Source organism: Pygocentrus nattereri, chromosome 27 (assembly GCF_015220715.1).
Source record: "Pygocentrus nattereri isolate fPygNat1 chromosome 27, fPygNat1.pri, whole genome shotgun sequence".
Lineage (NCBI taxonomy): Eukaryota > Metazoa > Chordata > Actinopteri > Characiformes > Serrasalmidae > Pygocentrus > Pygocentrus nattereri.
The window spans coordinates 17,798,148-17,823,443 of NC_051237.1; the positions used below are offsets into that span (position 1 = coordinate 17,798,148).

General features: G+C 40.1%; 2 protein-coding genes across 4 annotated transcripts in view; one reads left to right on the forward strand and one right to left on the reverse strand.

Annotated features, from left to right (window-relative positions):
• The window catches only part of bop1 (BOP1 ribosomal biogenesis factor), an 81,765-nt gene extending 79,770 nt beyond the window's left edge, over nucleotides 1-1,995 (reverse strand). Inside the window, exons 1-2 of the mRNA XM_017693795.2 lie at nucleotides 1,829-1,995; nucleotides 355-621 (exon numbers count right to left, since the gene is read on the reverse strand). Of these exons, the coding sequence (XP_017549284.2) occupies nucleotides 355-621; nucleotides 1,829-1,981 (420 nt within the window). The 5' untranslated portion in view covers nucleotides 1,982-1,995. The remainder of the gene's footprint in view (nucleotides 1-354; nucleotides 622-1,828) is intronic.
• Nucleotides 1,996-2,497: 502 nt separating this feature from the next.
• Nucleotides 2,498-25,293, forward strand: hsf1 (heat shock transcription factor 1). 3 transcript variants are annotated; one of them, XM_037535295.1, is made up of 14 exons: nucleotides 2,498-2,957; nucleotides 4,447-4,555; nucleotides 4,919-5,055; nucleotides 6,961-7,085; nucleotides 13,757-13,832; nucleotides 14,641-14,702; nucleotides 14,902-14,989; nucleotides 15,326-15,459; nucleotides 17,218-17,451; nucleotides 19,424-19,498; nucleotides 20,594-20,699; nucleotides 21,142-21,192; nucleotides 21,812-21,878; nucleotides 22,749-25,293. In XM_037535295.1, exons 1-14 carry the CDS (start codon nucleotides 2,832-2,834, stop codon nucleotides 22,946-22,948), a joined length of 1,590 nt encoding a protein of 529 aa, XP_037391192.1. In that variant the 5' UTR covers nucleotides 2,498-2,831; the 3' UTR covers nucleotides 22,949-25,293. The 3 variants fall into 3 exon arrangements, with proteins under 3 accessions (XP_037391192.1, XP_037391193.1, XP_037391194.1); XM_037535296.1 differs by having other exon boundaries at nucleotides 4,919-5,046; XM_037535297.1 differs by lacking the exon at nucleotides 19,424-19,498 and having other exon boundaries at nucleotides 22,749-22,948.
• The last annotated feature ends 3 nt before the right edge of the window (nucleotides 25,294-25,296 follow it).

Sequence of the window (25,296 nt, forward strand, 5' to 3'; positions counted from 1 at the left end):
GGAATGGCCTGCTATTACGTAGCGGCTAAGAAATGCAGCGTGCCTTGGCTGCAGACGGCTGTGGAATGCAGCTAAAGTCTCTGTCTTAACCGGTGTTATGTGGCCAAAATCAGTAACACCTAAAGAAGCACCTAAAGCACTATAACTGTTAAATGAACTTCCACTTAAAGGGCTGTGCGTCCATCGGGCACTGCTTTAACGAGTCAGACGAAACTGAAAATGATAAACGCCTTTACGAATAAGGTCCACGGCTGTGATGGTCAAATCCTTTAGGCAAATTCTTAATGTGAACAGGAACGGCGCAACAACATGTGTGATGACGTGAACAAAAAACTGCCATGCTGGTAACAATACCTGAGGTTTGAAGCTGGATTCACTCGTTTTTTTCATACTTTTCGCCATTTCATTAACATTCGTTCCCTCTTTCACGGAATCTGTTTCAACGTCGTCATCATCACAACCTTCTTCCTCCTCCTCCTCCTCCTCCTCCTCCTCATCATCATCATCATCATCACTTCCAGAGTCTTCAAGACCAGAGAAGACACTCTCCTCGCTATCTGAGAGATCTTCATTCTCCTCGTCGCTATCATCAAGATGGCCTGCCTCATCAAACATGGGGAGCTGTGGAAAAAGAAACAGGACACTCACATAAATGAGATGAGATGCACCGCTTTAACTTAGGGAGAGTTTAGTTTAAGTTAGTTCAGGAATGCATGATAACCTAGGAATCGTTTTAGTACCAGCGGATGTTTAGAGCTGACAAGTGTTTCAAACTGATATTTAATGGTGTATTTGTAAAATTCCAAATAAAAAGAATAATAACAGAATAAAACGAATTAAAATAACCGTCACATTTCACTGTAACGATAATCCAGGCAGATCTAGTTCCATTTTCTTCATTTTATAAATGTAAACATCGCATCAGCCCACAATTCTTATACTGGTGCGCTCCTAAAAATAACACCTGCCACGTTTCCTAGCATTAGTTCTCACATGCAGACACAGAACCTCACACAGGTTTGCATTAAAAAAGGGTTTCCCGCTAAAGTGGTGCTTTGCATGGTGAAGTGATTCTGCTGATTGACGGAGAACGTGTTGGTTCTCCTTGGCTCTACATGGAACTTTTCTTAAAATGGTTCTATGCACCACCAACTTCTCAACACTCCTCTACTTTATGTGGAGCCATATCCAACACAATGGGAAGAACTAAAATACCCTGCAGAGAACCAGTGGAGCCTGAAACAGTTCTGTAGAGACCTCACGGTTGTAAACAGAAGCACCTTTTTAAGAGTGCAGCTAAAAAGCACTGGAAGTGTGTCTTCCAGAAAGCTTTGGCTTTTATTATGTCAGACTTTTATTATGTCAGCGTAGGCGCTTCACTGCCAAACTGAAATTGCAAATCTTGGATACCAAAAACATGTCGTGGCCGGTCGATTACAACTAGTGAAAAGGGATACTGTACCAATAAGAGTGTAGCTTAGATTTGATTCCTCAGCCAAAAATTCCTTTAAACTAAAACAGACGCCAGAGCTGTGCGAGTTGAGCCTGGGCGCTGGGTTAACTGCTAACTGCTCAGGACGATCTTGCTCGAGATCCAAAACGCGTCTGATAAAAATTATATTACTTAAACTTCCAGCAGCATCAATAAACAGCTCTCAGTGCTCTCTGGAGCGTGTGTGCTCACACCGAGCGCCCCGCGTTGTTATTAAGCCAGACTGAGAGCTGGAGAGGAGCGGGGCTCGCCGAGCACGCGCTACCCAAACAGCGGCATTAAGCTCCCTGCTGCAGCCCACCGGCCTCCGAAACGGAGCGAAACAGTTCTTCCTACCTGCTCCTCGCCCTCCTCCACGTTCCTTTTCTTCGCTGTAACTTTACTCATTCTGCCGCTTCGTATTACTTGAACTCCACACTCGGACATGCTGGACGCGGAGCGGCGACCATGTGGGTCTGGATTACGTCGGAGGTCAAAGGTTGAACGCATGCTTGAAAACTTTGGCTCCGTCCGGAACCGCGTTTACCGCACTAAAAAGTGTGTCAAAAATAGGGCACCACCGGTAGAAGTCCACTCATTAGGGTAGTATGTGTGGTATAGTGGTGTGTGGGTTTTGGACGCAGCTAAAATAATAATTAAAAAGTGTCTGAAATATTGTAACCGTTTTTAGAAAGAGTTTTAATATATTTTGATAGAAGTATGTAGTTCACAAAAAAATATATATAGTGTTTTGAGGAATCGTATTTAAATTTCTATTTTGGTTTTCGCGAAGAAGGAAGGCGTCGGGGGTTAAAGATTGGTTTGTAACGAACGAGAATTTTTTTTTACAATAATAATTTTCACTGACGGCAGCTGTCCAGAATTGTAAAAAAAATGTGTGTTTCGCCAAGTTTTAATCAAATTTAATAAAATAAAATAAAATGTATTTTTCGTTTGTTTTCTTTAGGTAAAAGCTCTTGCGTGACGTCACTCGGCGGCAGCTACCATGCGCCTTTGCGGCAGTTGTTTCCTACGCAGTTTGTTGTAGAAATGTCAACATGGTGGAAATTTCCACTACTTTTGCTTAACGACAGCGCGTTACGGGATAAACATAAACTGGTCTGTCTGCCGCGGGCGAGGACGCGAAGCGTCGGGGGAAGGAGCCGAGGTGCCGTTGGCGGCCGCACCGCGCTGCCGGGCGAGTTTGAGTTTAGTTACACGGGCTTCTCCTCCTCCGGAGAGCGAGCCGAGCTGCCGAGCTAAGCTAAGGCTACTGTAGCCGAGCTGCTCCGCTCGCTCAGCCCAGTGATCTCCTCGCAGCACCCGGGCGGAAACGAAGGCTTTACCCCTCATTTCGGACATGGAGTTCCACACCGTTGGTTCTGGTGGGCTGTTGGTGTCCAGTAGCAACGTGCCTGCTTTTCTCACCAAACTTTGGACGCTGGTGGAGGATCCAGAGACCGACCCGCTGATCTGCTGGAGCCCCGTAAGATGAACGCACTCGTAGCTGGCTAGCTTAGCCTAGTTAGCCGAAATGGCTAATGACGCCGTTAAGAGTGATTTAGTCGAAGGTTATCTAGCTGCTGGGATAGCCAATGGATTTATTAATATTGTTATATCTTAAACATGAAGCTGTTTCACGGTTGTGGCGACTTTTTAAATTCGTAATACGTATACGTAGTTAGCTGGATTAGCTCTGCTGCAGGGCTTGGTCAAACTTGTAGGCAGAAGCAGAAAGTGTTGGGCTGCTGCTCGACCACCACGTAGGTCCTGACCGAGAACCTGAGCTGTGAACTATAAAAAAGCCTTTTAGTTACGAGTCGTTCTAAAGGAGCGTGGCATTAGAGTGAAGTAATTTCGAGCGGTGTTTAGACTGTGTCCTTATATAGGCCTAGGCCCTTTAGCGTGCCTTAACTAATGGAGATTTGTGGTGGTCAGACAGTCGTAAATCGGGTTATGGCGAGGCAGCGTGGCCTGTGGTCAGTATTGCAGAGCCTCATGGACAGTGACATGTCAATAAATAGAAATGGATATAAGTGGAAGGCATTTTATGTTATAGAAAAACAAAACATACCGCTTTGTTTAAGCTCTAGGCAGTATATTTCATCAGTATATTGTCACTAAGTGCTGCATCTGCATTAAAACCCTTTAAGAAAGATGACTTGCAGAGCTACTGCCGATTTTAGAAATGTGAAATTATGCTGACACCTACTCCTCTGATGTCCGTCTCCCTGAGGCCACACATCACCTGGCTCAGTAGGCATTTTATTCACGGTTTTTGTATAAATTAGTAGAAATAAAATAGCTGAAACTTCTTTCTTTATCTAATCTAGATGCAGCTTAACATAGGATTTATATTTCCATTATGCATAATTTAATGGCAATCACATTACAGAACTATGATGGTTCCCGGTGTTTCATGTTTCGAATAGAGTTTAGTGCTCTGAAGTAGTTTTTTTCCTGCTCAGATAAAAACGTCAAGTGACTTATTTGTGTCATCTTAAAAAATGTAAATAAGTTGAAACTGTGTTGATGTGTGTCTTGTTGTTTTGATAAGATCTATGATTATTTGTTTAAAATATTGGGTTGTGTGAGTGGTTAGCTTTCAGATGTAAATCTGTAGCAGTCTGAGCAGCTTTTTGGTCTTGATGGTGGATGGTGGATTGCACCAGTGGTTGATCTGATGCAATTAACCTTCAATAAGCATCCATATATGCTTTGCTGAGCATGGACACTGTTTTGTCCTCCTAAGGTTTTTTTGGCGTCACTGTAACAGTTATCCATAGAATCCATAACCTGCTTCACCCAGGGTTGTAATACAGTTCATTTTCATATTTTGTCGTCTGTCTTTGGGTTTCAGTTGTCAATTTGCATGCTGATCTCGTCGTAATTAAGCTTGATGTGATCTGACTTGTGTCGTTCTACAGTCAAAAATTCTTAAATAATTACAAAAACCTTTCTCTTTTGTGTTGTAGCATGGCAACAGCTTCCATGTGTTCGACCAGGGCAGGTTCTCCAAAGAGGTGCTTCCTAAGTACTTCAAGCACAATAACATGGCCAGCTTCGTTCGACAGCTCAATATGTGTAAGCATTTTTTATGATGAATGGACCGCTAGAAATATCACAGAACTACTTAGAATAAAATCAGTTTACATTGTTTTTATATTAGTGAAAGTTAATGTTTGTGCTATCTTTGTTTGTTATGTTTATAGAGTGTTTTTTTTTTTTTGACATGCAACAGATTAGATGAACAAAGTATCAGCCTTACACACATTCCCTGTACAGATTTCCCTGATGTGAACTCCAAGACGATTGATGATACAAACATACTCATTGTCTCTTACATGAATAGCTTATAAATGCAGTCTGTTTCCTCTGGGTGAGTAATTAACATTAGAAATATGTTTGATGAATGTTATGAACCACTCTGATGTTGTCTTCTGATAGATGGCTTCCGCAAAGTGGTTCACATTGAGCAGGGTGGATTGGTGAAGCCTGAGAAAGATGACACGGAATTCCAGCATCTTTTCTTTATTCGTGGACAGGAGCACTTGTTGGAGAACATTAAGAGGAAGGTGACCGCAGTAAGCTCTGTTTTATTACTCTCTACTCTTACTGGTCATTTGTAGCAAAATTGCAGGTTAATCTTATTTGTAAAATGTAGGCTAGCAACTATGTTTGATAATATCTAGCCTTCAGTAGTGAAAGAGAGCAGTTTAGATTTGAGGAGGATTTGGAACGAGTCAGTTCAACACAGTTGGACTTTACTGTGAAGCTCCCCCAGGAAAGTTAAGCTGTTAATTTAATTTAAAATAAATTACCGTCACAGGAACGTAGTGAGTCGGTTGGGTGTTTCTTCATTGCCTTGTAAATAATATTGCCAGAGTTTCCCACGGGCCATGGATAATGCCTCAGTTTAAAGTTCTCAGAGCACATCATTAAGAAATGCAGTACACTCAGCAAGAGGTTTTTATTTCACTACAAACTACAATGTACAGTTGTGAGAAAATTTAGAATGATCTGAATTTACATACAAATCTGAATGAATGCTTCCGGCCACTTCATCACATCAGTCTTGTTGGTCTGGAACCAGGACGTTGCCCGCTTGTTTGAGGTCGTTGTCCTGCTGAAATACCCATTTCAAGGGCATTTCTTCAGCATCAGGCAACTGTAAGTGTACTGTGGATGAACTCAGTGTTCATGAGTAAATGGTAGAATGTTGCACCACTTCTCTTTAGGCCAGTCAGTGTGTTCTTTGGGAAAACTGTAATCATTTCAACACACGTCATTTTTTCAGCAATGGTGCTTTTATGAGGGTTTCTTGCAAATAGTTTGGCTTCATGTAGGCGTCTTCTGATTGTTGCAGTACTCACAGGTAACTGAAGATCTTCTTTGATTACCCTGGAGCGGTTCCTTGGATGCTTCTTTGCCATTCTTGTTATCCTATGATCTACGCGGATGGTAGTGTTTCTTTTCCTACCACGTTTTTCGGGTTTTGTTTGCCATTTTTAAGAATTTGAGATCATTTTAGCTGAGCAGCTAATTATTTTCTGCACTTCTTTATGCGTTTTCCCCTCTCCAATCAACTTATTGATCAAAGTTCTTTCTCCTTTGGAGAATGTCTGGAGTGACCCATTTTACTCACTGACAAGGGCTAAAATCAGCAGGTACAACATTTGCTGCCCTGCTTCTTTAAATAAGGGCTATAATTGACACCTGTTTCTTCACAGAATGAATGACCCCACTAACTGAACTCCACACTGTTATTAATTTGAACATGCCCCTTTCATTAAATGAATCTTTTACACCCAATTAGCAGCGTTCATGTCATGACTGTTGATGCTGTTGCCCATTACTCGGCTACACCCAATCATGAGGTTTTTCCCCATGTTGTCTTATCTTTTCTGCCAAAATCAGTAATTGAACACATTAGTGAAGTTAGACTGCTATTATTTTTGCACATACCTGTATGAGTAGTAATAGAAATATATATGCTTTGTTTGAGTGATTTTTTTTGAAAGTGTATTTTTCTCTTATAACTCTTATTGTGTTGTTTCAGTGTATTCATAATTCATATATTAAGTGCACACTAAGCAGAAAACTGATGGTAAATCTTCATTCCAATAAGTTATCAATCTGTGGTGTCCTTTTGCTTTGGCTGTGGCCCTGATTGAGATAATCTTAATGGTTCTGGGTGTCTGCCAACCAGGGTTATGTGGATTAGTGCCCAGAAGCTGGTAATCTGACGTAGCCTGACCCCTCAGATGCAGACCTTTTCCACTGCTCCAATTTTTACAGCCTTTTCCATTTGTATCCCCTGGCCAACTGACCAGTTCAGAGTGAAATCAAGCCCAAACCCTGAGTAAATGCTTTCCACTGCACCCCCCCCCTTACTCCATACACCCACCTCTGAGTTCAGGACAAGGCCACAGCCTTTACACAAACCTGTACACACTGCTCTCTGACAGTTTCATGATGTTCATCCTCAGGTGTCAAATATTAAGCACGAAGACCTCAAGCTGAGCCCAGATGACATGACCAAGATGATCTCAGATGTACAGCAAATGAAGGGAAAACAGGAGTCCATGGATTCTAAAATCAGCACCCTCAAACAGTAAGTCGAGTGCTGTGAGACTGGTGGTTGCCAAGCCACTGAGGTTTCAGTATGCCTTTATATCTTAATCCTTCTCGATAGTGGCCTGCTGCAAGGCCATATGAGTGGAGGAACTAGTGGATTGAACAAGAAAAAAAATTGACTTGCATCATCTCTTCCCCAGTAGTTCTTCAGAAATATTATTTTTTTCTTTCTTTCTTTGGAAGTATTTGCGTCTGAAGTGTGCTGAACCAGCTAAACAAATGGTTTGAAAGGCTAATGGAAACTTGTAGTATTCACTGCATATGCAACTTCATACCCCCCCTTGTTTTTTTTTGGCAAGTGAACTACAGAGAAGTATGTGCTCCCCTTTTTTGTCTCACTTCTCGAGCAGAGCAGTAGGGCTTCTGCGTTAAGGCTGAGTAAAGCCTGTTTATTTTAAGCTCCTGATTAGAAGCAGAGTTCATTGAGCCCCAACACAGACTGAAATACACACAGGAGATAGTGTAGCTGAATTGAGCCTGCTTCTGATACACAATTGAAAAGTGGAGCAATTTGTTGAGCTTTCTTATGGAGTTATGAGCTTAGTTGTAGGGCACTCAGACAAGCCAGCCTTTGGGTATTGCCCATATTTGTGTGTAAATCTCTGGTGCAATTTTTCATGTAGGCAGCCTTTAGGCTGTCAGCAAAGATTTGTTAGTGTTTTGAGGTTGGCATGGTTGCTGCTGCTTCTTTTAAAAAATCAATTGGAGCAACAGTTCTTGAAATTCTTAGCCATTCAGAATAAAATGCAGTTGTTGGTTTATTAGCTCTATTATGTGGAAAGTGGACTAGGCACTTCAGCCTTTGGGCCTCTGCACATTGGTGACAATGCTGTAATGCTTCATCTTTTAGCCTGCCTTAGTCACCGTCCTAAAACAGGCAAGCTCCCTCACACAAGCGAGATGTGGTTCACCAGCTGCAAGTTAGATTGTCAGTGCATGTCAAAGTGCACATCATTAAGACATCCCTTCCTCTGACACACAGCCCAGCTGTATTGCGCTGTCATTGTTTTTCTGGACTCTGGCCCTGGTTTGGAACCCATGATTTCAGGGCAGGCTGGGTGCTATACGCTGTCGAGGAGATGATGAAACGCAGACGGGTTTTTGTGGATGAGCTCATTCGTATCTGTCTGTCAGCAGAGCATGGTGGCATTTGCCCTCCTCATTGTCCTGTGCTTACGAGAGTTTGTGTAAAATCTGGTGTTGAGTTTTGTAGATATTTAAAGAGATGGGTTTTTCTTCCCCCCTTTGCTTGTCCCTTTTTGGATCTGACATAAGTTTTTGTGTGTGTGTGTGTGTATGTGTGTGTGTATGTATATATATATATATATATATATATATATATATATATATATATATATATATATATATATAATATGTGTGTGTGTGTGTGTGTGTGTGTGTGTGTGTGTATATATATATATATATATATATATATATATATATATATATATATATATATATAAAAAACATCAGATTTTCTCACAAGTCCTAAAAGTAGATTATTAGAAGTATTATACTTGGTCATTTGTTTATTGAGGAAAATGATCCAATATTACATATTTGTGAGTGACAAAAGTTTGTGAACCTGTAGGATTAGCAGTTAATTTGAAGGTGAAATTAGAGCCAGGTGTTTTCAATCAATGGGATGACGATCAGGTGTGAATGGGCACCCTGTTTTATTTAAAGAACAGGGATCTAGCAATGTCTGCTCTTCACAACACGTTTATGGAAGTGTATCATGGCCTGAACAAAGGAGATTTCTGATGTCCTCAGAAAAAGAGATGTTGATGCTCATCAGGCTGGAAAAGGTTACAAAACTATCTCTGAAGAGTTTGGACTCCACCAGTCCACAGTCCGAGAGATTGTGTACAAATGGAGAAATTCAAGACCATTGTTTCCCTCCTCAGGAGTGCTCGACCAACAAAGATCACTCCAAGAGCCAGGCGTGTGATAGTCGGCGAGGTCACAGAGGACCCCAGGGTAACTTCTAAGCAGCTGAAGGCCTCTCTCACATTGGCTGATGTTAATGTTCATGAGTCCACCATCAGGAGAACACTGAACAACAATGGTTTGCATGGCAGGGTTGCAGGGAAAAGCCACTGCTCTCCAAAAAGAGCACCGCTGCTCGTCTTCAGTTTGCTGAAGATCACGTGGACAAGGCAGAAGGCTACTAAAAGAATGTTTTGAGGACAAATGAGACCAAAATAGAACTTTTTGGTTTAAATGAAAAGCGTTATGTGTGGAGAAAGGAAAACACTGCATTCCCTCATAAGAACCTTATCCCATCTGTGAAACATGGTGGTGGTAGTATCATGGTTTGGGCCTGTTTTGCTGCATCCGGGCCAGGACAGCTTGCCATCACTGATGGAACAATGAATTCTGAATTATATCAGAGAATTCGAAATGAAAATGTCAGGACATCTGTCCATGAACTGAATCTCAAGAGAAGGTGGGTCATGCAGCAAGACAGCGACCCTAAGTACACAAGTCGTTCTACCAAAGAACAGTTAAAGAAGAATAAAGTTAATGTTTTGGAATGACCAAGTCAAAGTCCTGACCTTAATCCCATCAAAATGTTGTGGAAGGACCTGAAGTGAGCAGTTAATGTGAGGAAACCCACCAACATCTCAGAGTTGAAGCTGTTCTGTACGGAGGAATGGGCTAAAATTCCTCCAAGCCGCTGTGCAGGACTGATCAACAGTTCCCGGAAACGTTTAGTTGCAATTATTGCCACACAGGGGGGATCACACCAGATACTGAAAGCAAAGGTTCACATACTTTTGCCACTCAGAAATATGTAATATTGGATCATTTTCCTCAATAAACAAATAACGAAGTATAATAATTTTGTGTCATTTGTTTAACTGGGTTCTCTTTATCTACTTTTGGGACTTGTAAGAAAAGCTGATGGATGTTTTAGGTCATATTTATGCAGAAATATAGAAAATTCTTAAGGGTTTACAAACTTTCAAGCACCACTGTGTGTGCGTGTGTAACTAATACACACACATGTATATATGTGTATATGTATATATGTGTGTGTGTGTGTGTGTGTGTGTATATATATATATATATATATATATATATATATATATATATATATATATATATATATATGTATATGTAATAGTAAGTTAAATGGTCTGTATTTTATGTAGTGTTTGAACGAGGAACTGCAGGGTCTTATGACCAAGGAGCTTTGCCCAGGGTTGCAGCAGTGCATAAACATGGCACATGGTTTTACATCCGTTATAAACTCTCGTTCGGCTTTTTTTTTTTTTTACATTTTTTTTTACAAAATTTACATTTATCGATAAATTTGTCCTGATTGATCCATTTTCCAAACTTGCTAATTGTCCAAGCCTTAATTTAATTTTTTCGTGCTACCATTAGTTCACTGTTGGCTCAGCAAGAGAGGAAGTCCTCTGGTGGTGAGATTTGGGCGAGTTTTGATCCCCTCCTGCATAGAGGTATCCACACCTGCTCCAATAAAGCCTTCTGTTCGTCCTACGTTGGGAGTGGGGCCGGGGGGCAAACTGTATGGCTCTGGAGAGGAGGACTCAAAGAGCAGGTTCTTCTCTTTCCATGCTCTTTTACAGGCCCTCACCACTACTTTACAGGACAGCCATGTCCTCTGCTCAACTCCATAAAGGCAGATGAAGAATCTTACCCACTGGGAATCCACTTCTCCACTCTTATCACCTCAGCAGTGCTTTTTCCTGTCCTCAGTGAGCTCTGAGGCCTAGGCAGCATGATGCATTGAAAGATCAGCGTGGTTTCAATGTTACTTGATAAATGGATACTTTTTCTTTCTTATTTAAAAAAAAAAACTTAAGTCCTTTACACACCAAAAAGAGTTTGTTCTTGCGATTTATTCAAATGATAGTAAATTAAATCGAACGCAAGTATAAAAAACGGTGTCTTGCACACCAAACACATTTCTTTGGACTGCAAAATTTTTTTTAATTAACTGTTATTTAATAATCCTCACCAAGATGACACAATACAGATTAAAAATAAGCTTTTCAGCTTTGGGATGTCACGCCATAGCGTTATCAGCACATGTCCATTGTATTATCGCTTAAAGATTTAAATGATTAACTGATTACGTGTGGGATCGCCGGAACATGGCTTGCCCCCCCCCCCCCCCCCCCCAAATATAAATAAATAAATAGAAATGAAATTCGCTTGTAGTTAGTTGTACATTTATCAACCTTTCCGTTGTCATTTATTGGTCATTATAAACACGATACTATTTTATTGTTTGGTAGCTTATATGGGCCGTGAATATTGGCACACCGATTTATCGGTTGGGCTCTAATGACAACAACTAAGATGACAAATTAGGTGAAACTGGAACATTAAAATGATCAAAATCTTCTTAAGCAGCTCAGATGGAGCTCAAAGTGGGCTTCAAACATAGTTAACCAACATGTTCACGCTAAAGTAACAGATTCAATCTGTGAGTGGAAGTTTGTTTTAGCTCCTGAAATGAGGTGAAAATGCTTTTCCAAAAAGCATCATGCACAATGTCACCTATTTTATGAGAAGCAAAGGATTGTCTGTTATTCTGCTTGTCTTTTTCTTTTGTAGTGCGAGTGTTTTGCCAAATGCACCGTGCGTGTAATTTTGATGCAACAGAGAGAAAATTTAATTTTTTTTCATGCAGTTTTTTGCATCACATTGGGCCTTTAAAAGTGTTTGGATATTTGTACTATACTTAAAAATGCATTGAGTCTGTGGTTTTATTCAGCAGTTTCTTTCCAGATTTCTGTAGGCTTGTTAATTTGACTCGGGTGTGCAAGAAATTGATTTTCTTCATTAATTCATTAAACTTCACTGAAGTTTAAACATCAAATTTATCTAGCATAGCCGTGACAATAACATTAGTTCTTTCACACCGGCAGCTTTGAGAGAAAGACAAGGTCGGGAAGCGAAGTCTGGCATATTTTGTCTACTTTACTGATAAAGTTGACCAGCCAACTGACAACTCAAAACCAATATGCAAAAGTAAAGTTTCTCCACTGGAGAGCAAACGCAAGTTTGACTCAACGTCTGCATCTTGAATTTTGCAAAAGAAAGAGCTTTTAAGTCCTCAATGTTTTTCTGTGGTTTTAATTTTCTGTCTGCAGTATTTCTGTCTGTTTTGTTTGCAAACATTGTGATACTACACTTGGTATTGGGGTAAATCTCTGGTATCTTGGCAGCACTTCATGTGACATCACCACTTCCAAAAAGCCCCAACAAAGCCAAACGTGGTGGGGTATCTGTTTGTGATCAGTGTTGAGTGAGCGCGCTCCCAGAGTGACAGTATTTCTTTTTGTTTTGTTTCTTTGACATGAATGTTCTGAAAACATCTGCCGACATTAGAATGCAGCATGTGCTGAGCTTAAAACTTCATTATAGGTGATCTGGAGCGGAGTTCTTTAGGGTCATGGAAACATGAAGTGCAAAATATATATATATATATATATATATATATATATATATATATATATATATATATATATATATATATATATATATATATAAAAAATCAGTTTCCATGTATCAGAATGGTTTGATATCCACCTGTGTGCCGCTGTGCTATGCTCTGGTGATTTAAGCTGTGTGTCAGGGGCCATGTGCACACACTTAAAGCAGTTTTAAAAGTCTTGAGGGAGCAGAGTTGAAGTGGTCAAAGCCGCAATAAAAACCTGAATAAACAAGGGCTGCTTAGATCTTTTAATAGTCATTAAAATTGGCAAAATAAAGTCCCCCAAGAATGTCTCATCTTTTACACTTCAATAAAAAAGTGGGCTGCTTTTTCCACATTCGCTAGCAGAATATTAATTCACAGGGATGTATGCGGCACCCTTTAGGCCTGTTATCCATCCATCCATCCATCCATCCATCCATTTTCTAAGCCGCTTCTCCGTCAGGGTCGCGGGGGGATGCTGGAGCCTATCCCAGCAGTCTTCGGGCGAAAGGCAGGATACACCCTGGACAGGTCGCCAGTCCATCGCAGGGCAGACAGACAGACACAGACAGTCACTCACACACTCACACCTAGGGGTAATTTAGCACGTCCAATTGGCCTGACAGCATGTTTTTGGACTGTGGGAGGAAACCGGAGAACCCGGAGGAAACCCACGCAGACACAGGGAGAACATGCAAACTCCACACAGAGAGGACCCTGGCCGCCCGGACGGGGAATCGAACCCAGGCCCTCCTCGCTGTGAGGCGACAGCGCTACCCACCACGCCACCGTGCCGCCCCAGGCCTGTTATGATCTTGAAATTTTATCTGACAGTTCTTATAAGAAAGCAAATGCAATTAATAAGTATTTTCTTTTTATTTGGTTTATTGTATGCAGCTATTAAGATTGAAGACTTAAGCAGTCAAATTGGCTGATTAGGAGTCTTGCATCTTCATACACCGTACTGAAATGTTCAGAGAGAAATCTTTCTTATACTGTGATGAACATTCTTGGCCATACTGCTCACTTTTGCAATGACTGGGTTTTAAGACTTGCTCCATTGCTTAGTCACTGTTACTTGTATTGTTGCCTGAGACCTTACTCTATTACATTTACCCTTAATTACTTTCTCTTCTTGTTTCTCTCTCTCACACTCTCTTTTTTTTTTTTTTTTTTTTTTTTTTTCCCAGTGAGAATGAAGCTCTGTGGAGAGAAGTAGCTAGCTTGAGGCAGAAACATGCCCAGCAACAGAAGGTTGTCAATAAGGTAAGACCTTATGTGTACCAACAACCCACGTGAGCATTCCTGTGCTACCTTGTCTGTCCAGGTTATGTTGTAGTGTGTGTGTGTTGTTTGTTTTTTTTTTTTTTTCTTTCTTTCTTTCTTTCTTCTTTTTTGTGTGTATGCAGGCCTGAGCGTGTACAAGTGCCATAGGTCTGTACGTTCTGTATCATTAAATAGAAAGACTGTGGCACACGTCCAGCACTCCCAATGAGCAAGCCGTCTTTTCAGCTCAAACACAGGAGATGGCTGAGAGACTTTTTCAGTAGTGGTTGTTTTCTGTAATCAGCAGTGTTGACAAACGATCCAGTTATATCTGCCTTCTTAACGTATGACCTGCGAACTGCGCGAAATATATCTGATATGGGTTAAATCAACTAAAAGATGTAAATTATCTTATTTTATTATTTTTTTAAGTGACCGAATGAACGTTTCTAATTTGTTACATACTCCTGTTTTGCCAACATTTTGAATCATGTCTTGCATTAAAAACAGTTAGCAACAAATAACAAGCTGTGATTTAACACAACACACGACTGGAATAGACTGTGTTTTCCATAGTGTGAAGTTTGAACTTGAGTGACGCAACATCACAAAGCAAAATGATGGATATGTTTTTCAGTCAGGAAACGAGTAAACTAACAATAAAAAACTGACTGTGGAAGAATTATCTAAGTTAGAGTACATTACCTTTCACATTTTGATTGTATTTAGATCATTTTTTCAGTCAGAATACTTGGTGTTATAAGGACTGTGCTTACTGTTTGGTTTTGTTTTGTTTATGTCTCCATAGCTCATCCAGTTCCTGATTACATTGGCGAGGTCCAACAGAGTTCTCGGAGTGAAAAGAAAGATGCAAGTCATTCATACATTTTACACATATGCTGTCTACATTAATACCCTAGACAGACCTGTAAAACTTTATGGGTCTTTTGTCCAACTTTTTATGTCTTGAGATTGTTGTTGTTGTTTGTGTATTTTATTTATTTGTTTATTTATTTATTTTTCTCCCCCTTCTTCTTCAAATTGTTCTCTTAATCACTTAATCCATCAGGCCCTTAATGCTGAACGATAGCAGCACTGCTCACTCTATGCCTAAATTCAGCAGGCAGTACTCTCTGGAGCCTTCACCCGCTCTCTCTGTGAGTACTCTTGACTGACGGTGTTCATTGTATTTATTGAGAAATGAGTAACTGCTGTTCCAGTTTTTATTATTTTGTTGTTGAGATTTGGTTATAGTGTTACAGAATTGTGCTCTGTATTCTTCATAAAACACAGAATAGGCTCTGCTCAAGGAAGAACTACATTAGGCTTTTTGTAATTAGTAATTATTAACATCAGCCTATTTCAGCAATAATTATAGTTGTACAGTGTGTAATAAACATAGGTAAGCTAGATCAATGTGGAACTCGTGTACACTACCTGTCTGTTTCAAGTCATTCTGTGGGTTTTTCTCCTGCCTCCTCTTTTCCTTCTAGCCACCTGGTGCGACTTTTGCCGGAACAGGCATCTTCTCTTCCAACTCTCCCGTCAAGACTGGCCCTATTATCTCTGACATCACAGATACGGCCCAGTGTAGCCCCACTGACAAGGAAGACTGGATTGAGGACAGGCAAGTCCTTATTCATAAATATGTTGTGGGTTTTTTTTTTCTTTTTAATTTTTAACTTCTCCACAAAATGTCAGACTTGTTAAACACAGATTAGGTACAGCATAGGTGTTAGTCTGTTGCTATGGCAACTCTTTCCCCATCTAACTTCAAATCTACACTGAGCATGATGTGTTTCATTAGCGCTCTGTCTGTGGCCATCCGTTCAGTTTTACACCGCCTCTACTTCTAGTTCCACATGCAATAGCACAAAGTGCAACAAGCAAAGTTACAGCACTGACATCTTAACATTTCTGATATGAAAACTATAAATTGGGTGTCATTTTTTTGGTGATTTGTTGGGCTTTATTCTGACTGTAATTTGTATAGATTGTAAGGTGACCTCCAGTTCGTAGCCCAAGCATGGCTGAGCAGCGGTCGGTGATTTCAACTCTTTTTGCATGTACTTCTGGAAAATGTTACTTTTTTAATACAATCATTCTTTAATTCTTAGTTGAAAACCTGAGTAATGAGCTATATACCTAATATTTCTTAGCCTCAATCAGGACTTTGGTTGACAATACGACAATTCGGGCAATACGACACTGTAATCCACTGTTGTTGACAATCAACACGTAACAATGTTTTATGCACTTTCACTGTTAAAGCATTGGGCTATTATGAGACCTTAAAAATTCCCCCTCTGTCCCTGTTGTGAGTTTCCCAGTACAGTCTCAGAAAACTGCAGCATTGTCTATACAGCTTAAATGTCCTGATGATTTAGAAGTGTTCGTTTTTTTTCAATGTTTATGTTAAACACTTTTTTAAAAACGATATGCAATCATACAGGTTATTTTTAGATTATAGCCCAGGTTGTTAAGAAACAGCATTGATTTAAATGTATGCCCCCAAGTGTAATTGGTTTAGCCTGAAAGGTTTCTGTAATTTGAGTGATCTAACAATTAGAGTAGTGATTTTAATCCAGTATGAAACTGGATTAAAAGTGTGTGTGTGTGTGTGTGTGTGTGTGTGTGTGTGTGGTTGTACAAGTCTACTAAGTAACTCCGGAGTGACTCCACTCTGACCTTTTACAGTAATAGTAGTCCTGTTCGAATCAGTCTCTCAATAACATAATGACAGATCCTGGTAATGGACATTAGCAACTGTTTTAATTTATTTCAATTTTTTTGACGGCTGAGTGACGAGGCTAACATCTAATATGGTGCTGAGTTCGCCCAGTTCAAAACAGGATTATTGTAATCTAAAACATTTTTGGTGATGAGGTTATTAGAAGAACAATGAGAATAAATATCTGAAGGCACCTCTTGCAGAGCACTGTGATTCATGTCCTGTTGTGCAGCATTTAAATTGAATGAGCCCACTTGCTTAATGCTGTTCTGTGTGGTTTTCTCTGAAAGGTTGCTTTTGTTGTCTGTTTGGATTCAGTTAGTTCTTAACATTGATGTAAACATCTGGGACATGACATGTCAATTCTGGCTATCTGAGGTAATATGAGGAAATTACACAAGAACTTTATCCCATACAAATCAGCCGGTCAAATGCCTGATTGTTACCGGGCTTCCTCCAGTAATACTTCATCCAGCTTGAATAGGGCTACAGACACTGCATTCAGAATCTGTGAGATATCTGTCAGTTTGTCCTTCAGTAATTAGTCGGTGCTTTTATCACATTTGGGTGTGTAATGCAGGTTGTTGTCTTATCAACAGTTGTCCTCAAAATTGGGGAAAAACACTGATTAGAAATGCCTCCCCACTGTAACAGAACAAGCCCACTGGTGCACATTAAGGAAGAGCCGTCAAGTCCCACCCACTGTCCCGAGATAGAGGAAGTGTGTCCTGTGGAGGTGGAAGTTGGGGTAGGGTCGAGTGTGCCGGCTGACACACCTCTCTCACCCACCACCTTCATCAACTCCATCCTTCATGAGAGCGAACTTGTGCCTCACCCAACTCCGTCCCCCACAGAGCACAGATGTTTAAGTGTGGCCTGCTTGGACAAGTGAGTATGACCCTCCATGACCCAGGCAGCAATTTGAGCCTATTCATCTGTAACTCTGCCTTTCTTAGACTTGAATTTGTGCCTCATTGTCTGTCATGTTCTGGCTGTGTCTATAATTCATAACCTCCAAATCTGCCACAATCCACTTTTGTCTGGCGCCTTATTTATAAAATGCATCCATGTGAATTTTCTACTGAGTTTATCCTTAAAGAATTATTCTCAGCATTTGCATGCCATTAAAAATAAATGTGTGCGGAAATATATATGCCCACAGCTTTGAGGTGCAGATGAGCCATTTCTAAATTACAATCATAGAATTAAGTGCACAAGCCAGTTTTCCAGCTCCACCTAACTTTTGTCCGATTTGAATATGAATGTCCCGCAGTAAATATTCTAAAGGAGAGAAAATATAACACGGCATGTTCTGTTCTACAAACGTGCTGTTTGCTGGCTTTACCGGCATCGAATTGTTTATATTTTGCATTTATTTATTTTTTCAAAAACAGAGCAAAGAAAACCATAGTATTAGTGTACATAAGCATAGATATAGATGAAAAGAAAAAAGACAATATACATTTGATTTAATCTCTTACCATTTCATTCCAAATAATTTAAAATACAATAGTGTGCTGCGATGGACTGGCGACCTGTCCAGGGTGTATCCTGCCTTCCGCCCGATGACCGCTGGTAATAGTATAATAGTACTAAGCGCGTGTTCACGGTGAAGGAGAAGCCACTTGAAAGCAATCTGTGCCCACCTGTCTCTAGTTCATTTTCTGTGACAAATCTAAACATTTAATCCTGGCTTGATTTTGAATAACTTGATCCAACAAGCATATGGACCTACATCACTAGAAGAAAGCTTTACATTGTTGTTAAGGTAATATCATTGCCATAAAAAACATTAATTATTGTTCTTTTGTAAGAGCTCATTGCTCACCACAGCATGCTCTCTCCCTTCAGCAGTCACATGAAATGAAGTATTGGTTGCTAAGATGTGGGAACTAAATGATATTGGTTATGTTATGGAGTTATTCTAGTGGATGGGTGTAGGTAATAATTTGTTTAGCCACCTTGTCTAACTGCTTTTGTCACAGGGACTGACTGCCACAGGTTTGCATGGCAGGTTGGAAACGTGCATCAGTCTTTTCCTTAATGTGTATTTTCACACGCCACATTTAAGATCAGATCAGTGCGTACCACTGCTTTATAAATGAAACCCCTGGACTGATCATCAAATCTGCATTATAATTAAAAATCATAGGACCAGGACTAAGTTTACAGGGCGCCCTCCAAACCATAGTTGCGTATCGTTGTTTTTAAACGCCCAAAAAAGCCACGGTTGCTAATAATGATGGTTGCTTGGGCTCAGTTAGCATGGTCTAATTTGCACCATGCTAATTGTACCTAACAAGCTATCGTTCATTGTAAGTAATCTCAGCATTTTTGGTTGTAGCTGTTGTTTTAAAGGCCATTCTTACTGTCAGCATCTTTTAATATGATCTGAATTTGCTTTGTCATAATCCGTGCACTCTCATGGCCAGTGTGCCGTTTCTCTGCATAACATGCATTCTTCTGAACTTTCACACTCTAAGTCTAATTAATGACTGGCTTTCTTAATTCAGCTGTAGAGCATCTGTTTTGCCCCTCAAAAATTCTGTACTACCACTTTTCTCAGTTTGTCCATAAACATCTGAGTATTACTGATGTACCGTTGAATAAAAGTTTACTTAAGGGATTCCAAGGTTTGAAAACAGTTGGATTCATATTAACTAGTACTTTGTGGCATAAGGCAAATAGACTTGATTTCATGTCAGCAATCTATACCATAATGTCTGATTTACAGCAGTTAGTAGTGCTGCATTTCCACTGAAACCTTCAGTCAGCCTTTTCTCTGTGGGAGAGTGCAGTAATTGTGTAGTGCCTTCCCTCCCACTGTTTCTAGTCCCATGTTGTGCTTCTATCTTTTCAGTTCCCCCCAGATGTCTGAGGTCTCACGCCTTTTCCCCAGCCTCTCCTCGTCTCCTCACCTCAGAACACATACAGGGTTAGCATTTCAGTTGGTCGCGCCATCCCCAGAGCACGCAGTGCTGTGCTTCAAAAGCTACCAAGGCCTGTTCACGCTAACCATGGACAGCGGCGGCTCTCAGCCTCAGTGCTCTAGAAACCTCAGCCACCTCTGTGTTCACATGAGTTGTTATGATGTAGGACTGCACAGTATATTATGTATTAATCTTTATAGCAGTTTTGGATTTCGCCCTCTGCAATACTGATATTGTAGAATATGCTGAAGTATGCGAAAGAGGCCTCTAACAAATTTCTAATTTTATTGTGTGATGTGAGCATCATAATCAAATCTCAGAAGAATTTCTGAACAAGTTTGACAAATCAAGGGATTTGTGTTTTGCAGTTTGGTCATTTTGATCAAAATAATGCAGGGCAGTCTTTAACCCCACATCATATCAGATATTCACCAGTGAGTTTTTAATATATCATGCGTCAAGGTTGCAGGTGGTGTTTTGTTCCTTGTTGTGCAGCCCTACCTAGTGTTTACTTCTTTCTCTAGATCATCACAGTTTTACATCCCTATAAACACAGTATATTGCTCATTTCAAAAACAGTGCTCCTGGGTCAGAAGTGAAACAGTGGTCATTCTCTTTGACTGATTGGTTCAGATTTAACTGGTCACTCAGGCAATACTGTTGTTGTTATGGGCTAATGCACAGAGTGACTGGAAGTTCTTGAGCTTTGGGACAAGAGCCACAGTTCTTCCTGTGAGATAGTTATGTGATGGCATGATGATCAGTGATGGCTAATTTTGATTTCTAGATGAATTACCATTTGGTCATTTTGGAGTGTGGCATGGCATATAAACTGAAATGCATGTGCTTTTACAAATCCTCCTTCCTGGGTAGACACATACATAGTCAGGCTTCCTTTTCAACATGACTTAAAAAAGAAACAAATTCTGTGAACTAGCCTGCTTCCCTCCCATGTTCACCAGCGTGTTGCACAGCTCTGTAGCTTTGTTTAACACTGAAAATGAATACTTCTTATTTTTCATGTTTTTTTGCTTCATCTTAAAGACGTTTGTTTAACCCCTGAATGAAAGTGGTTTTTGTTTTTTTTGAATCTGCACCAGGACAGAGTTCAGCGATCACCTGGATAGCATTGACAGCGGTTTGGAAAACCTCCAGTCGATCCTCAATGCACAGTCCATCAATTTTGATTCTTCGCCTCTCTTCGATGTAAATGTCTTTTTGCTGTCTTTCAATATAACCAGAAATGTGACGTGATTTTAACGTTAAGTTCACAAATTAAGGATCAGAGCCCTTTCATGATTTGTTTTTTAAGGAGCATACGTTTTTAGTAGTTGTACAGCAGAGGTGTAACGAGACGATATATTTTTAATACAGAAGTGCAAAAGAAATTATAAGGGCAGCTTTAATTTTTGCGGTCTTTACCGTTCTCTAAAAAAAAAAAACAGCGGTGCTTGTTGAGACAACTGGTACGTCATTTTCTTAGAATAAATGAAAGATATAAAGAAGATCAGTATAAGGCAAAAATGTAAACATTAAGGCTACATCAGTGTTCATATTAGATCTCAGTTTAGGAGAATTGTGCAAGTGTTAAGGAGCTGCTTTTACTTGTATTCTGAATGTTTTAATTTATATTGTTTTTATTTTATAGATCTTCAGTGCAAACTCTGCCTCTGATGTCGATCTGGACAGTTTGACAAGCGTGAGTCTGACTTCATTGAATTGTACAGCTCCAGAATATTGTTCTTTTCTTGTTGGAATTGGGTTGTGACACACAAATCAGTGCACCTGTGTCCTTACGTGTGTTCTCCAAATGCTGAGACTGTGGTTATACATTGAACAATGCAACCCCAATTTATTACACACACGATCTTTACACTGTAAGAAATATCTTGCCAAGTGAAACTATCTAATTTCTTATATTTTACAAGCAGAGATCGTAAGATTTATTGTAAGTGTTTAACATTTTCATGGGTGAAGTTACATTTTACTCCATTTTCATTAGTGCATTGCATTCTGGCCCATGGTTAGCAAGCCAGTCACATGCAATTTACATACATCAAGCTCTGTGAAAGAACCTGAGGTGTTGGGTGATCAACCGTAGTGACATTTTTCAACAAGTGATTTTAGTGCATAATCTGTAGTATATGCTACCTGGTTACATACTAAAGGAAATTTTACACTAACATTTACATTGAGATCCTGAATGGTGGCATTTCAGCTTTAAGATTGTTCAGTTTACATTGTTTTTTTTGATGTCTGCCTGCCTTTTGTTCTGCAAAATGTATTCTAATAAGTTTCTTAAACTCATCTAATTACAGATCCAGGAATTACTGTCACCAGAACCTGCCAGAGAGACGGAGTCTGGTGCAAACTCCAGTAAATCGGGTATTTCCTGCTACCATTTGCTTCCTTTGCGTTTTTATGTTAATATGCTTCTTCTTTTAGGGAGGGGTTAGGTTGCATTTTCACATTCAGTACATTGACGATGCCATTTTATGAGAACTCAGAACGTGGCTTTAGTTTTAATTTTATTTCTCTTAGGAAAAACGTGATGTAGCATTACGTCCATTCATAGCAGGCTGTGTTCCTTCTGGAGATGATCACTTTCCAGGGCACAGGAGTTCCTCTGTACCAAATCTGTCAAATTCATGTCTTTGGACCTTACTTTGTGTACAGTTGCTGCTACAAAGTTGGGAACATATAATTGTCTAAAATGTCTTGGGTGTGGCATAATATATAACAGTTCACTATAACTAAGAGGTCTCGTCCAAACTCTGAAAAACTGCCCCAAACCATTTATTTCTGCTTCACACTGTTGACACTATGCATTCATAACATTGTCTTGGCCCAGATTCATCCATAAGATTGTCTTTTAGTGAAGTGAGATTCATCACTTCAGAAAACGTTTCCACCACCCAGAGGTCAGTGGTTCCGTGCTTTACACCGCTCCAGCTGACATTTGGCATTGCACATAGCAGTCTTAGGCTTGTGTGCAGCTACTCACCCGTGGAAACCCATTTCATGAAGCTTCCGGCACACAGTTAATCTGCTGATGTGGCTTCCAGAGGTGGTTTGAGACTCTCTGCAAGAGAGTAACTTATACAAGTTTATGACGTCAGTCCAAAGGCGCGTAAACCCTTCCCTTGGCCTACTTTGAGGTTTTGAAATGTCAAGGTTTTTTTTCGATGTTGTCCGAGATTTTTTTTTTTTTCTATAGAACTGAATTGCATTTTGCTGTTTATGGTTATGTTTCAGGAAAGCAGCTGGTTCAATACACAGCTCAGCCATTGGTTCTCCCTGACCCAATCACTACAGAGACCACTGGGGACGACCTGCCCATTCTCTTGGAGTTGGAGGGGGACTCATATTTTGGTCAGGACCCTGTGGAGGATCCCACAGTTTCACTTCTGAGCACCGACTACCAAACAGCAGTACCCGAAGACCCCAAGCTATAGTAGAAAAGGCAGCTTTTATAAAGGGATTTACATGTGTGGATTTTTTTTTGTCATGTTTTCTGTTTTTCTTTCCTTTTTCTTTATATGTTAAACTTAGCCATGTCACCTTTTGCCCTGTCAGTCCTTTTAAATCATAACTCCTGATTTCTGAGCAATAGAGAAATATCTTTCGCTGTTGTTTCCTCATGATTGTTCATAGATTCGGTGCAGTTGAAATGCGCGTGTTTAATTTCGTACTTTTGCGGTTTGCGTTTTTCTAAAACATCAGGTTGAAGCCGTACTCGGGAATGACCAAAACGGCTCCGCGGCCCGGACTAGCTCTTAACAACTGAAATGATTTAACGAACCCGCCCTACTGAAGTAGAATGAACATGGTGTTAGGAATGTTTTCATGATGCGTAAAAACATCTATATTGTAATGTAACTGTAATGCTTTGCTTTCTATGAGATTTTTCACACAGATATTGCGAATACTTCTTTGCCTTCTTTGAGGGCTTTTGCTGGCGGTAGCTATTCCTGAGTGGGACGTTAACTCTTGTAAGAAAACGTATATGCGTACAAGTATTATGTTCTTTCTTTATCTGGCATGCAGAGTTGGGGGGGTGGGGCTTGTAAAAGAACCTGATTTTGTTCTTGTCCTCCGCTCCAAAGCCGGTTTAGCATAAAGACTGTTCAGATAAGCTGTTCTTAACTCTGCTGCAAAAAGGGTTGAATTTGGTTTTTGCTTGTTTCACTAAGAGCGGTTTTGTTTCGTTAGTTTTCAGATCTGAGTGTAGACCCCCATCACTACAACTTACTTTAGAACCGAACCGAACGTGTATTTAACTCATTTTGAAGCTTGAAGTTGCACCTGTTTTTCCATCCAAATGCTTGGTTCTTAAATTACTGAGAGATTTTAATTTGCAGCAGCCTTGGTGTGGAATTCTGTGGCTGTCTCATGGATATTGAAGTTTTCAGAAAGAATATAATGTATGTGGACATAGTTTGATGACGCAGTGTGTAGAAGCCCTTAGGAACCAGCTGTATTGCAATATTGAGCTCTCTTCTGCTCAAATAATGCACAGAGCTCATCTACGCTGTCGCACAAAACAACTTCCATCTCCGGTTTAAACTCCAGTTACCCTGGTGAAAATGTTATGAACAGCAGCAGAAACGGTCCAGAGTTACTTAGAAAAAGGTCTTTTTACATCAACTTCCTTTACCAGTTTTTTATTTTTTCCCGTGTCCTGTAAAGCGAGTTTTGGAGAGATGAGGTATTGTTCCGAGAGCGATGTTATACATGTGCATGTTTAGGACAAAGTAGATTTTTGGTTCATTGCTGTTTCCAGATCAGCTTTTAATTTGCGCCACGGTAACTGTTCTTCAAACAGAGCCGTACAACTGATGCTAGATCAGATGCTTTGTGACTACAGACCCAGTTCACGTTTGCCTTAGTCTTCAGTCGTATTTATTTCGATGCAGTTTGCTGTGCTAGATGACTGCGATCATTATTTTTACATTGCAGCAAAGGATGTGTGAGGAACGTGTGAGTGAGGTTGTGTGCATTTAGAAAAAAAGAAAAAGCTGCCTTTCTCACTATAGGCAAGTCTACTGTGTGTATAGCCAAAACGGAGGCTTTATTCATGTGCGTTTGTAATGGGCCAAGGCTGAAAAAAATATTTGGTAAATTTGGCGCTAAAAATGCGAAGTTTTACCACAGGCGTTCTCGGGGCAGCAGCGAAGGGCCACTTTTGTGGACGCTTATTATTCCTAGTGCAGGGTTGGGTAGTCATAAACTGATCTAGAAGCAGCTAGTCAACTCCCATCCAAGACCACGTGGAGAATAACCATCCATAGTGAAATCAGTCACAGGTTAGATAGAAACTGACTGGGTAGCGCGTGTTCTGTAAACAGAAAAATCAAGAGCCCACTTTGAAAAAGGTCATGTGGATTTTTTTTTTTTTTTTTCACATCCTGACCAGTTTTGATAGCCGTGCATGACCTTTTTTGTATGCAACAGAGATCAGAGGTGATGCAAATTTAATATTAAAAAGATATTCTGCCGGATTTGAGTGAGTAAAAAATTGAAAGTGTATTTATTTTGTATGATCTGTGCCCATGCTGCCCCCTCGTGGCTCCAATTGGTCAAGCTTTGTTTCTGGTGAAACGGAGAGCAATATGGTGTGGCAATAGCAGGAATTGCATATACATAAAAAATATATATATTGTTGGTAATTTCTAATATTACAATCATCAGTCTCAATTTAGTCGTTAGATATCTGTAATAGAGACACAGCTAAATTATTTTGTTACGCATGTAAACACTGTGTATTGGTATGTTTTAAATAAAAATGATTTTGAAAGTATGA